The sequence below is a fragment of the Desmodus rotundus genome, chromosome 13, assembly GCF_022682495.2.
Source record: "Desmodus rotundus isolate HL8 chromosome 13, HLdesRot8A.1, whole genome shotgun sequence".
In the NCBI taxonomy this organism is placed as follows: Eukaryota; Metazoa; Chordata; class Mammalia; order Chiroptera; family Phyllostomidae; genus Desmodus; species Desmodus rotundus.
In genome coordinates, this window is record NC_071399.1 from 7,210,355 (window position 1) to 7,223,153 (window position 12,799).

General features: G+C 43.7%; 1 protein-coding gene across 6 annotated transcripts in view; it reads left to right on the forward strand.

Annotated features, from left to right (window-relative positions):
• TENM3 (teneurin transmembrane protein 3) overlaps positions 1-12,799 on the forward strand; it is a 620,275-nt gene that overhangs the window by 329,244 nt on the left and 278,232 nt on the right. The window contains exon 1 of one of the 6 annotated variants that reach the window (XM_053916515.1): positions 700-764. The exons of 4 other annotated variants lie outside the window; for them this stretch is intronic. Coding sequence is in view for 1 of the 2 variants with exons in the window: in XM_053916513.1 (XP_053772488.1) it covers positions 1,073-1,091 (19 nt within the window). In the remaining variant the exon portion in view is untranslated. Of the gene's footprint in view, positions 1-699; positions 765-1,058; positions 1,092-12,799 lie in introns of those variants that run through there. One more of the 6 variants, XM_053916513.1, reaches the window with a different exon arrangement.

The window sequence follows — 12,799 nt, forward strand, 5'->3', positions numbered from 1 at the left end:
GAGGCCGAGCAGCCCCCGCCTCGCAGCCCAGGCCGAGGGCCGAGCGCGGGCACCAGCGACCCACCCCCCAACCCCCGCCCCGCACACGCAGCGCCCGCCCGCCCCCCGCGCGGGTCCTCGGGCCCGGGACGCCCGCCCGCCTCTCCCCGCAGCGCGCCCCGCGAGCTGGGGGACGTGGTGCGGCCGAGACGCGGGGCTGGCCGCCACGCTCCGGCGCCTGAAGTCAACGTGCGCGCCGGGCGGTGCGTGGAGGGTGGCGGCGCCGGGGCCGGGGCGACTCCGGGCTGGGGGCGAGGTTCTTCGCGTAGTGCTCGCGGGGAAATCGTGCTGCAACACCCACCGCGCCCCGCACGCCCGCGGCAGAGGAGGCTGTGCCTCGCGGGCTGCGGGTCTGCGCGCGGGTCTAGCCCCCAAGCTGAGCCCTTCCAGCGTGCGGGTCCCCCGCCTTCGCGGCCGTCTTCCCTCCTCGCGCGGGGCACGGCTGCGGGAGGCCCGGGCGCGCGTGAGTGTGTGCGCGTGTGTGCGCGTGTGGAAGGAGGGGTCAGGCGGCGGCGGCGGCCGGGCCCGGCGCGAAGGGGTTAAGCGCCGCCGCCGCCCCCCCCGCGGCCGGTGTAAACAGAGGAGCCTCAGCCTATCATGTCTGGCTGCCGCCCGCAGCCGGAGCCCCGAGCCCGGCGCTGTAACACGATCCGCTCCAGACCGAGGCGAGCTGGCAGCGCCGGGCTCCGCTCCGCACGGCCACAGCGAGGGCGCGCCGCGGCCAGGTGGGTGCGCGGCGGCGGGCGGCGGGCGGCGGGCCCCGCGGCCTGGGCGGACCCGCGGCTCCGCGCGCGGCTCCCCGCGGCCCGGGGCGCTCCGGCGCTCGGGGAGACGGCGGCCGGGGAGCCCGCGGTCCTCCCCGGTGCAGTCGGCATGGGAGGAAGCTCGGCGCCGGTGGACTCGGTGCCCGGGCAACTTAGCATCTGAAATGAGATGGCTTTTTAACCCCTGAGGGGCCAGATTTGAGGACGGAGTGGCGGCGAGGGCTGAACTTTCTCCGGCGCTCCGAGTGGTGCAGGTAGCCGCGGGCGGAATGGAGCCTTTTGTTCCCGGTATTTTTAATTAGCTGGATTTTTTTTTATGAGTAGTGTACGGCCGGAGCCCAGGAGGTAAAGGTCTCTTTTTCCTGCAGTCTGTGACTTTGGCGATGTATCTTGTTGGATTTGTTTGGGAGCAAATCTTAGCAATAGTGATTTTGGATACTTTGTGTCTGAGATGTTTAAAAATCTGCACTGAGCTGAAATTAATCAGCCCTTTCGCCCCATTAACTAAAATCCATCATCCTAATTGCTTAATAGGGAAAAGGTACAAAATAATCTTGCTAATTAAGCGAGCAGATTTTCTCCTGCGGAACCCTTCGCGTGTGATTTTTGTCAGGAGAGCGCTTTACTGGGCAGTGTGTGTAAAAGAAGCCCAACTTTACCGGTGGCCCCCCTGCAGGGTCCTCCTGCGGAAGAACTTGGGCACCGTCTAGAAAAGTAAGAACCATTTTACCATTTATGTGTGTGTTTTAATAACAAGAAACAAAGGTCAGGGCGAGCTCTCGGGATGAGAAGCCCCGCTCGTCGCCGCCCGTGCTGGCGTCTCTTTTCTCCCTGGAATATCTCCTGCACGATATGCACAGAATGTATGTATGTGTCCGAGTCACAAAGTCATTCTGTCTCCTGAAAGCCTTCCATAATCAAATTCAGTGCGGTAAGATGGTGTCGTTGAAGATTTGATCCCCTTCCACTGAAGTGGAAATACTTTCAGTAATTGAAAGCAGATTCACGTCTGGAGTTGTACACGCCAAGGTTTTCATTTTTAAAATAAACCTTTTGTTCTCTGGTCTAAAATGTTGCAGAGAGCCATCCGGAGACCTCTGTGTGCTAATTGTTAAAGTAGTCCTTAAGAAAGGAATGAAAGTCTCCGGAGGGGGCATGTTAGAAAAGCAGCTAACTTCCTGAGCCCTCCAGAATATCTTAGTGCCGCATATATGGTTTTTTGCCACACATTTCTTGCCCCCCCCCCACCGCCGTGGACTCCCAGGCGTGAAAATGCAACTCTAGTTTCAAAACCCCCAAACCCCAAGCAGAGCTCATCTGTCTTAAGAGGTTAACAAAAAAAAAAAAAACTTGAGAAATTTTGGTGTTATCCCATTGTCTACTGTGACTTAGACCATTTGACGGTAAATTTGAAATCGAGTGTAGAGTGTGTTTCGTTTAAAGAGATGCTGACTGTGCACTACGGGTAGACCACAACTTAACAAAGAGGGTGGCAGGTGGTTCACCTGGTGGTTTCCTCGTCTTCAGAGGCTAAGGTTCAAAAGCTTGGGGGGGGGGGGGAAGGGCCATTATAGACTGAAATTAGGATGGGTTCTAGACAAAGAGAGAAGCACTTGATCTCTCAGTAGCTGTGCAGATAGAGAAGAACGGTGACATGTAAGCGCGTCTCCTTCAGGAGGTGAAACATAAAATGAATTGCGTAATCAGGAGGAAAAAGTTAGCAGAGTTGTAGATCAGACAAAAATCGCAGTATTCCAGATACTGTGAATTGCTAGTTTCTGAAACCTGTTGTACTGATTATTAAGAAAATGCGAATGAGCATATTTGCAGAGTAAAACACGGCAGTGTGATTTCTGGAAAACGACTTGGTAGCTCCGTATCTTTCCTTGTTTCCTTGTCTTCCTGATAATTAATCACTTGAGCACATGAAAATATATGCGAAGAGAATAACTCGGTCATGATTTCAGTGATGTTATTAGCATTTCCTCACGTGAAAGTCTTCTTTCATCAAATCAATATTTAAAATTTCAGCCACTCTTTAACTACAAAAAAAAAAATCTGACTACGTTTGGGCTGTGGCGTATCACATTTCTTAGGTATCAGTGGCCTAGTGTGTGGCTTAATAGCATTTAATTCTCCTCAAAGATTCCGTGAAAGAAAAGCGACTTCGCGTGGACCCTTGCAGACGTATGAACACTGTTTTCAGGGTAAGATCCTTCTCTCGACATTTAAAGGAACCCTTTCTGTGGCTTCTATGCACTGTTAGTTTTTACGTCCTCCCATTTTTGTACTTGGTGGGGGTGGGCGTGGGGGGACAGGGTCTCTGTCATCTGAGATAATACATCCAATTTATCACAGGACTCCTTTCTTTCATAATGTAGGAAAGTGCCAAAGGAGGCACTGTCTAAATACAGTGATCTTGATAATTAATGCCAGCAGATAGATTAAAATGCTGTATTCCAGGTATTCATTTCCTTAAAAGGGCCACCAGAACAGTGTTGCTAAGCACCAGTCACTACTGCGAGTAACAGAAAATGACCCAAATTAAAAAACCTGTTCTAAGCTGTATTCTTGCATTTTCTAAAGTGCATTTCAAAAGGTTTAACAAGACTCATTCAATTAGTGGAGGGAAAAAAGATCTATTTTCAGCTCTGATCAGCAATTAAGAGATTGGGCTCTGGAACATCAGTCTCTTTATGTTGATAATTTATTTTGTTTGCTAGACTTCAAACAATTGTGAATAAGTATTTTTAACAACCCACCTTTCTAACAATTCAAATGTAGGTGCTAAATAAAGACCAGTGTATTTGTTTGGAAATTTTAACCAAATGAGTCATTTTTAAATTAACTTTTCCTTCATTTTAGAAAAGTTCATATTTTACACTACTATGGCCTATTGCTGCTTTACCGTGGATTTCTTGGTGTCTTTGTGCAAATACACGTGTGTGTATGCTTGCAGACATCCATGCCTGTGTAGTTGAAAGTATCGCGTGGCCGCACCATTCTCTTATCCTTAGATAGGAGTGTTTTAGCACCGGACACCTGAGAAATGGGCTGTTCTTCCTTAAGGATGTTTGGTGCCATGAAGGAGAGAGTGTGGTGTGTCAAAGCGAGAAAGTAAGTAACTAAACTAGGGACAGTACGGGTTTGGTTTTGTTTGTTTGGTCGTGTGTTTTTGACCTGAAAGTGATCTATACTCTTCTGGGTTAGACAGAACTTGTGAGTAGTGATGGCTAAAAACCCACGTCACAGCTACTGGGTGTTCAATGAACTAGAGCTCCCAGGACCTGCTTCTCGGTGCAGTCAACAGTGACCCCCGGACAAGTTGCGGAGCTTCCCGCCGAGAGAAGGGCTTGGAAGGGTGAGGACCCCCAGAGGGGCCCGAGGGAGGGGCAAGAGGCTTCTCATAGGTTGAGGTCCAGGCTGGTAGCGTGACTGTTGCTGTATCATATTGATCTGGACAAATCCAAAAGCATATAATTATAAATTTTAAGTTATCAATCCTAAATGCTATTTTGGTTATACATGAACTGATTCCATATCCTCCAACATTGACTATTTTAAAGTAAAAATTAATCTAAAACATATTTTACATTAGAAATTCATTACATTTATTCATCAGATTGGTCAGGTTGCTTGGCATTACAGATTTCCCTAGTAGTAGGTAATATAAAATGAATGAAATTTGTATGACTCTTACTGTAGCCTTGTCTAAAATGAAAAGTTATTGTAGTATTTATGTCTAAGGCCTTTTAACCTGAATTGAAGTCTCAGTTTAGAGATAGGTATTAGAAACATACTGTTTGTTTTCTAACATGTCAAAATTTGTATTTTCCATAGAGAATAACAATTTGATGTATAGAAATTACTTGATTATATTTATTTTTAGCAGGTTTGAAATGGTTTGTATTTCAATATTTAAGAAACCAGTTGTTTTAAAGTTGGTGTTTACATTTTGATTTTAGTTATAAATCTAGCTGTTAAGTTACAAATTCTGAGGGTTTAAGTTTTGAAATGCCTGCCCTTCGTTTTTACAGTAGGGTGAGAACAATTCCCTCTTTGGTGTCCCAGAAATAATTTACGTCATAGATGTAATGATGATGAATTCAAGTTGCAAGGGAAGAATAATAATTGAAAAGGACACACGGATATTTGAGAGTACTTCCCATCTAAAAAATCGTTAGATTTGGGTAACCACATACTGTAGGAGTTAAGAGAAAAAAGAGTTTCTCTCTTAAAAATTCTTATTTCTTAATATTAAGTGCTGTTTCACAGAAACATATTGTTTTATTCATTTAGAAGGCAGAATGGATTCTAGAGCATACCAAAATAATGAACGTAGAACTAATGTAGAAAAACACATCAGTTTTTTTTATTTATGTATATCAACCTAAATTTTTTTTTAAATTAAAACGATATGTGGGAGTTCCAAGGAATTCTTTTCACGTTAGTTCTGCTAAGCACCTTTTTTTCCCGTCATCTCAGTGTTAAGCCGTTCCCAGCAGGCAGGGAGAAGACCTGCTGTCTAGAGACCTGCAAAATATACTCTGGAACTCTTTTTATGCCTTTTTTTCTCTTTTAAATAAAACAATATGGCCTCATCTAACAAATTTACCGTACTTAACCTCTTATAATTATTTAACCATTATTTCATTTTACCTCCTGCTTACAAGTTGTGCATTAGTGAGGTTGACACCTGGCTGTGCTCTTAAAAGTTTATTTGCCTTTCCGTTCCTGTGATAGGAGGGGGCAGCTCATCTGCTTCATTATCTTGGTCCAGGGAAGCGCACACAGGCCAGGGCAGTTAAACAAGGCTCTTTGGATCTGTGAGGTCGAAGTCAGATGCCAGGAAAGTGGTTAAACGCATTATCATCTTAGGGAGCCCGTCCTCAGTGAAGCAGCCTTGATGGAGGTAGACAAAGCCAGTTGGCTTTCTGACGACAGCCACGCCTGCTTGTTTCGGCACCGACAGATTTTTTAGAACCACTTTATCATAGTTCTTTCTTTTCACCCTGTAATGTGATTTCCTCGCATTGCCCCCCATCGGCGTGAAGACAAACATTCACTCAGTTTCTTTTTAATGATGGCGGATTCTCCTTCCTAAGTTTATTTCCTACACTGATATGTACAGAGATAGGCCTTCATTAAAAATTAAGGTGATCAGGCTGGCTGACCATTCCCTGTTTGCTTTTAAGAATCTTTTAATGATCGTGATTAGTCTCTTTGCAAGGAAGCTACTATTCTGCTCCTTTTCCAATGGTCTTTAAGCTAGTAAGAGGAGAGACCCGGCAACCTAGAATTTTGCAGTGGAAATAATGATTCGCAGGTGCCTAAGTACGTTTCCGGGAAGTTTGTTCAAGTTTTAGTAGCCCTGTGGCTGCTGATTTAGAGTCAGCACTTCCCCAAAACGTGAAAGCAAAACCAAAGGATTTGTACTCTCTATTTTTTTTTAACTCTATGGCCAACATTTCCCTCGTGATGTAGTTTATATCCACTCCATTACAATGGAGTTTTTGCTGAACTGTTTGAACAAGTATTGTTGGATAATAGGAAGAGATTTGTTAAACACAGTATAAGATCTAACCTTTCTGAAAACTCCAGTGAAAACAATTAAACGCTGCACACCAGGTGGTTGTGTTCCTGGCGTCAGGCATTCCTGATTGGAGGTCTGCTTACGCTTTACTTTTTACTGAGATCTTTTTTATTACAGTTCATTGGCACTTAGGTGCCAATCTTACCCTAAGAAAGAAAAAATTGGCCCATTATCAAAACCCCTAAAAGACTACTTTAAACTTTCTCCGAAGTATCACCCATCGTCATGCCGTGAATTCTGCGGCCCGCATTCTGAGGGACGCAGGGTCACCCACCTACAAATAGTAGTTGCTTTGGGAGAGTCAGGTGTTCTTGAGTGCAAAGGATGCATTCCTTTAAGAACTTTTTTATTTAGAAAAATAAAAATGTGATTGAAATACGTTTCACATGGATTATCCACGCCCTCACCTCCCCCTTCTCTGTCCCCACTGCCAGAGCCCAAGTTTGGGCTCTTTTTGTCTCATTCCCACACTGTTCCATCAGCCCCCTCCCCCGGTCCCCCTGCCTCTGCCCAGCCTCCATGCCTTCAGCATAGCTGCCACTCCGAGTCCTCATTCTGAGCCTGGCACATCCCTGCATGAAACCCTCCCGGTGTTCTTTGGGTGAAGTCCAAATTCCCCAGCGGATTTTACTAGAACCTTCACAATCTCACCTCTCCCCCAATTCTCTTTCTGGTTTATACCTCACCACCCACACCCCGGTGTCCCCCCTGGTTAGTGCCACCATGTCCCCTGTCGCTGTCTCACTGGTCGTTCAGGAGCCTGCTTGCATGGCATTTCCTCTCTGAAGCCTTTGCTGGTGGCCCCAGGCAGAGCTGGCTGCACCCCGGTTGCTGCCACGCCCCCCACATGTGTTCCTGCTAGAGCGCTCCACTTATTATACTAACTCCACTTGTTTCCATTCCCTCTCCCCCACTAGGCGACAAGTTCTGTCAGGCCACAGAGAGGCATCTTACTCAGCTCCATGTGCCCGCGCTCACCACAGTGCTGAGAAGGGAATAGTTCTTTGGTGTGTTTGTTGCATGCTTATTGAACGAGTGCATTGTGTCATTTTTGCTGGTAATAGAACATCACCATTGTGAACATCAGTTATTTTTGCTCTGTGTTTCGACCTACTGATGTTCTCAGGGGCTGTGGAGGGCTAAGCATCCCCAGTCGAAGGTCCCATAGGGCAATGCTTAGTATTACTCTTATCTATCCTTTCTGAGCCCTGAGCTAGGCAAGAGGTTTTATACATATTTTATTTTTCTCCCACCACCTTCCTTTCAGAAGGCATTTCTCCGTCTTCCTGCTGGAAACGTTGTTACTGAGACAGGTTAAGTAAATTCAAGGCTACACAAGTATCAAATGGTGAAACTGTGGGATCCCACACCTGTTCCCAGTGTCACGCTCCTTCCTGTAAGCATGTTGAGTGGCACGTGCAGTCCAAGTACAGGTACAGTTTTTCAGATAAGTTTTTCATTTTCCTTCCGGGTTCCACTGTCAGCCTTCACCCCGTACTCCTGTTCGTCACCAAACCCTGGGTTACTTTGTCGTGAGTTTGGTAGGAGTAGAAAGGTTGTGAGCAAAGGCTGGTCTTCGCTGTGGCCTCAGAGTTCTTTGGATCGGCTACCTCCATGTGCACACATGCCTCATCCCGGAGAGTTTCAGGTAGTTGAGTCCCAGGTAGGTGTCAGGTGTTTGGGGGGCACCTGTCTCCTCTGGGATTGGCCGGAGTGCGCCACATCCCTCCCTCAAGAAGTAACAGGGCCCAGAGCTCCTGACTGCCAGTCCAATTTTTGTATTAAAAATAATGAATTTGACACATTAAAACACCTAATATGTAGCAGGTGGTTTTTAAAGTAAATATTCTTGGGCCCTTTTTTCTGGATGAGAAGCTTGTGGTTTAAAAGATTAAATGTTGTATGTAACGTTATTCAACTACTAAGGGACACGGGGATTTTGGTCCTCATCTGAAATTTCTATCCTTCAGTACTGAATTCTGCCTCCAGTCTCGCTGTCAAATAGATTTTGTTTTAACTTTAACACTAATGTTGTTTTACATGTAAATTCTCTTTACTGTTGTGGAATGGAAGTATGCTAGTATGTAACAACCTAGATAAATATTGTAACCATTGAATGTTACAAATATTTTCATATCCGTTCAAGGTGCATACTTTATCAACATTACTTATTGAGGAAATAGATGTTTAGTATTGCCCTCTGGTTTTGTTTTTAAACTTTTTTAGATGTTTTTTAGTGAACTATGATCATAAAAGATCAATGGCATGGCTGATGTCCACTCCCTGATTAATATCCAGCAACAATTAGCATCATTGATTAGAAAATTAGTAGATTATGCCTTTATTGACACATCTATTCCCTATTTAATGTTTTGTTTATGTAATTGATGGCTAATGCCTTCACTATTAAAAGCTATTAACACATCAAAATGGTATTTATTGAACCTGGCAAAATGATACATTATGTTTACTCCTTTGTGCCCAAGTCTGATCTATTGGTGGTCTTGCTTTTTTATAGCTTTTGTCTGCTAAGAACTTCTACTTCAGAAGTTAAGGAAATCAGCATCTAAACTATTATCTGGTGGTGTGGCCTTGGAAGAGTGGTTTGACTTTCAGTTCTAGCTGGCAGAGGAGGGAAGTGATCCCGATCGATGGCTTAAAACAACAAAGACTCGTCCAGAGGTTCTGTAGAATTTCTTCAGTTAATGCAAAGTTCTTGAAAAGAATCAAACTAAACATGGCAATAAAACAAGCCTCCACAGTAACATCTATAATAAGTTTTTACATGTTGTACTACTGGGCTAGCTTATTTTTATGTACCTAACCTGCTGCTTCTGTGCATATGACGGTGGCATTGGTGAGAGGGGTGGGGACCCTTTGCTGCCGTTTGGTTCACTTGGTTTGCCTGAGCAGACAGAGCATCCCCTGTCAAGGAATTCTGGGAAAGGAGATTACTCACCAGCTTCCAGGGGAAGGGGCATGTGCTGTGGACCATGTTTGCTTGCTACATTTGATCTCAGGTTGTAAAGAGATGCTGACAGTGAAGAAGGTTGTGCCCATCATGAATAGATTATCACTATTCCCATGTTCCATCTTAGTACCTTAATTGGAACTTTTTTGAACGCCCTCTTTTGAAATCGAATTTATTTGCAAGACACAAATAAAAATAGTTCTTATTATACAAGCATGTCTCATCGTGATCAAATACCCATTTAGCTAGTTTGATTGTTTACCTTCCTTCACAGGCTTGGATAACCAACATTTGGCTGTCGCAGAAAATTAGATCAATACTGGGAGAGAGACAGAGAGCATATTTACCACAGTATGTTCCGAGAGGCATTTTCAAAAGAGAAGTTTCCATGTTATATTGAGAAATGGCCATATGTTCTGTAAAAGGCAAATAACTTCTGAGGTGGCCACTCTGAAGGCAAGAATATTCATCTGGGTGGACTGTGGTATTTCTAAGAGTTTAGTGACATTTCCTTACAGTCCCTCTCACAGGTCAAACTTAAGGGACCGAACCCGAGTGGTGTCCTCAATGGGCAGAACAATGAAATTTAGAAATTTAGAAACTGAAAACTTCACTAATGGTTTTTAAAGTGCAGTTGTTTATTTTAAATGATTCCTAGCCTTTTGAAAACTGCTAAGGTCTGTGAGTGAATGATAATATGTTTGATTTCCTTAAAGTGTATTTAAATTTCATGCATATTACATTTCTTACAGAAAGCTAAGCACAGTCTTTACGTGTATGCCTCCACTTAGGAATATGGATTCAGGATGCCAGGTTTTTCATAAATTGAAACCAATCATTTACTTCCATGCTCAGATATCAGTATAAACACCTGGTTAATAAAAAGCTTATTAATAATGTTTATTTCAGTAGTGCCTCAGTTTCTCAAGAACTAAGTATCAGAATTGTAAATGTAGAATATCTTTCCAACTTAATTGAGGCAGAACATGGAGATAATTAAATATTAAATATTTTAAAAGTATATTTATGGAAAAAGTTGATAGTATCTTTTCACTTAAAAAACACTTCCTTGTGTGTATTTTAATACATTTTTCCTCTGGCCCCTATTTGCAGGAATATCTCGGCAAGTAGAAGATTCTTACCTGTACATGCCTAGGGTGTACTTCAAACGCTAATGAGGTCCCTCATCGTAAGGAGACCACGGGAAGGTTTTATTCATCACTGCAGTGTGGGGCTGGGCAACAGAGATAACTAGCTCTAGGCTCGGAAAAAACAATAGCTCACTGGCATGGCCCTGGGGGAGAAGCCCTGAATGTTGAATGTTGTTAAAGGAATGACAACATATTGAATTATTTCTCCATTTCTTAAGTTCACCAGGAATAAAATTCTCTCGACATTAGACTGCTCTGTTTAGAATTCTTCTGTTATACTTTTTTTTATTTTTAGGATTTAGTTAATCATAAGCCAGGGAAATGTCAATGTCTGAGACCCCGATTCATATTGCCAAAATATATGTCAGCCACAAAAATAAGCCTGCTTTTACTATGGGCTGAACTGGTTGAGGTGGTGGGCTGAAGGGCACACTACAGTACTAGCATTCTGTGCCTGAGCGGGAGGTACCAGCAAAAGCACAGGAGGGAAGGAGGAGGCGGAGAGATGGAGGAGTGGTGTTTAGATGTCCAGTAACATTTTGTCTTAAATCCAGAGGTCTAAAGTTACCGACCATTTTTAATATTGTTCTGTCCATGCTATTTTTCACACAACCCCTACTTCACTTACATATAACGACAGACCCATTTTATGTATTTCCATGAAATTGTTAATTGGTGTTGAACCCTAATTCTTTTTAAGTTTACATCTTTAATCCAGTAATCAATGAGTTTGTTTTACATATTCATGATTATTGTAGCAAAGTTTTTATCTGTCTAAAACTAGAATTCAATATGTAATATTTAACTGTAGCATAATTTAGGAATTCACTAATTTCTTGAGAAAAATCATAAATTTAAAAGAGTAAACTGAGTCACAAAATTATTATATGCCACCTGGAATGTTCTTTTTTATTTTGGAAATTAAATTTATGGGGGTGACATTGGTTGATAAAATTATATAGGTTTCAAGTGTATAATTCTATGATATGGAATGTTCTTTAGCATCCTATTTATAATCATAAAATTTTTTAGTCCATTCAGACCAATTTCTTCCTGTTTGTGTACATACTCAATTAGTAACCGCAAAGTGCTGATTCTACAAACCAGATGGTTTTTGGATTTACCTATTATAATGTAATCATGATTATATTTTTTATAACATCCTCCTCACCAGCTTCCTTTAATTTTCCTCTTTAATCCAAAAAGGCAAATTTTTAATCTGGGGCATCACCTTGGTCTTAATCTCTCTCCTGCTCAGAAAATCCTATCAAGAAAGTATTGAGCCTCATAGAAGAAGGGGTGGGATTATGGACAAGTGACCGAGACAGGTCACTCTGGGCTGAGGGCGGCACGGGAGCCAAGTTTTATTGTTAAAGTTAGCATGTGTGAAGTATATTTGAGAAAATATCAAGTAACCAACTTGGAGCATAAGGTTCACGGGAGAGAATTTTGGAAAGGAACAGCTGGAAAACTTAATCAAAGCCCGGATGTGGATAACCTCGGATTCCAGATGAAAAAGTTACGATGTTCATTCGGGCCCCGCTGGGGATGTGGCATGGAACACAGTAGCAGGGTTGTGTGTGGGGGGAGCTCTGAGGCAGGTGGATCCTTAAAGGGATTTAGTAGAAGGAGAGAAGCCAACAGTGGTCCTTTCCTACTCTTGTTTTCCTGTCCTAACTTCCTCCTGAAGCTCCTCACTTCTCCAGTCTACCGGCAGCTTCACAAAGGCAGGCGCTTCTGGTCACTTGAGCGTCCTCGCAGCTTAGAACAGCGCCTGGCCTTCCGTGGTGCTGGGCGAAGGCTTGTTGCAGTGAAGGAATGAGCACATCCAAGACCCAAAAACATTAAGTGACTTTCTTGAGTTTTCACAGCTGATAGTGACAGAACCAGTACTAAAAATTGCAGCTGACTCCCATTTGGGCGTTCTGTTGTCTGTGACGTGCTAAGCTATCACACACGTCGTTTTTATTGGCTCAGCTTCTTCTTTCCTCCATGTCAACTCTTAACTTCCGAGCTCATTTCTTCCGGCAAATGATTGCAAACTACCTTGTATACTCATTACAGCCTCCTCTGAGCTCTTAATAGGTTGCATCCACATACGTATATGACTGGGTAAATGATTTATTCCTCCCTTTTCTTGGATGGCACATCCAAGGTCAGAGACTGTTTTATGTGTGGTGCTGCACTGGCTTGAGTGGCCTGGGTTTCAGCAGCTGCCTCTCTCCCAGAATCCCTGGACTCAAGATGCCTTTGTCTGAGGATGGAAGCTTATTCACTGACT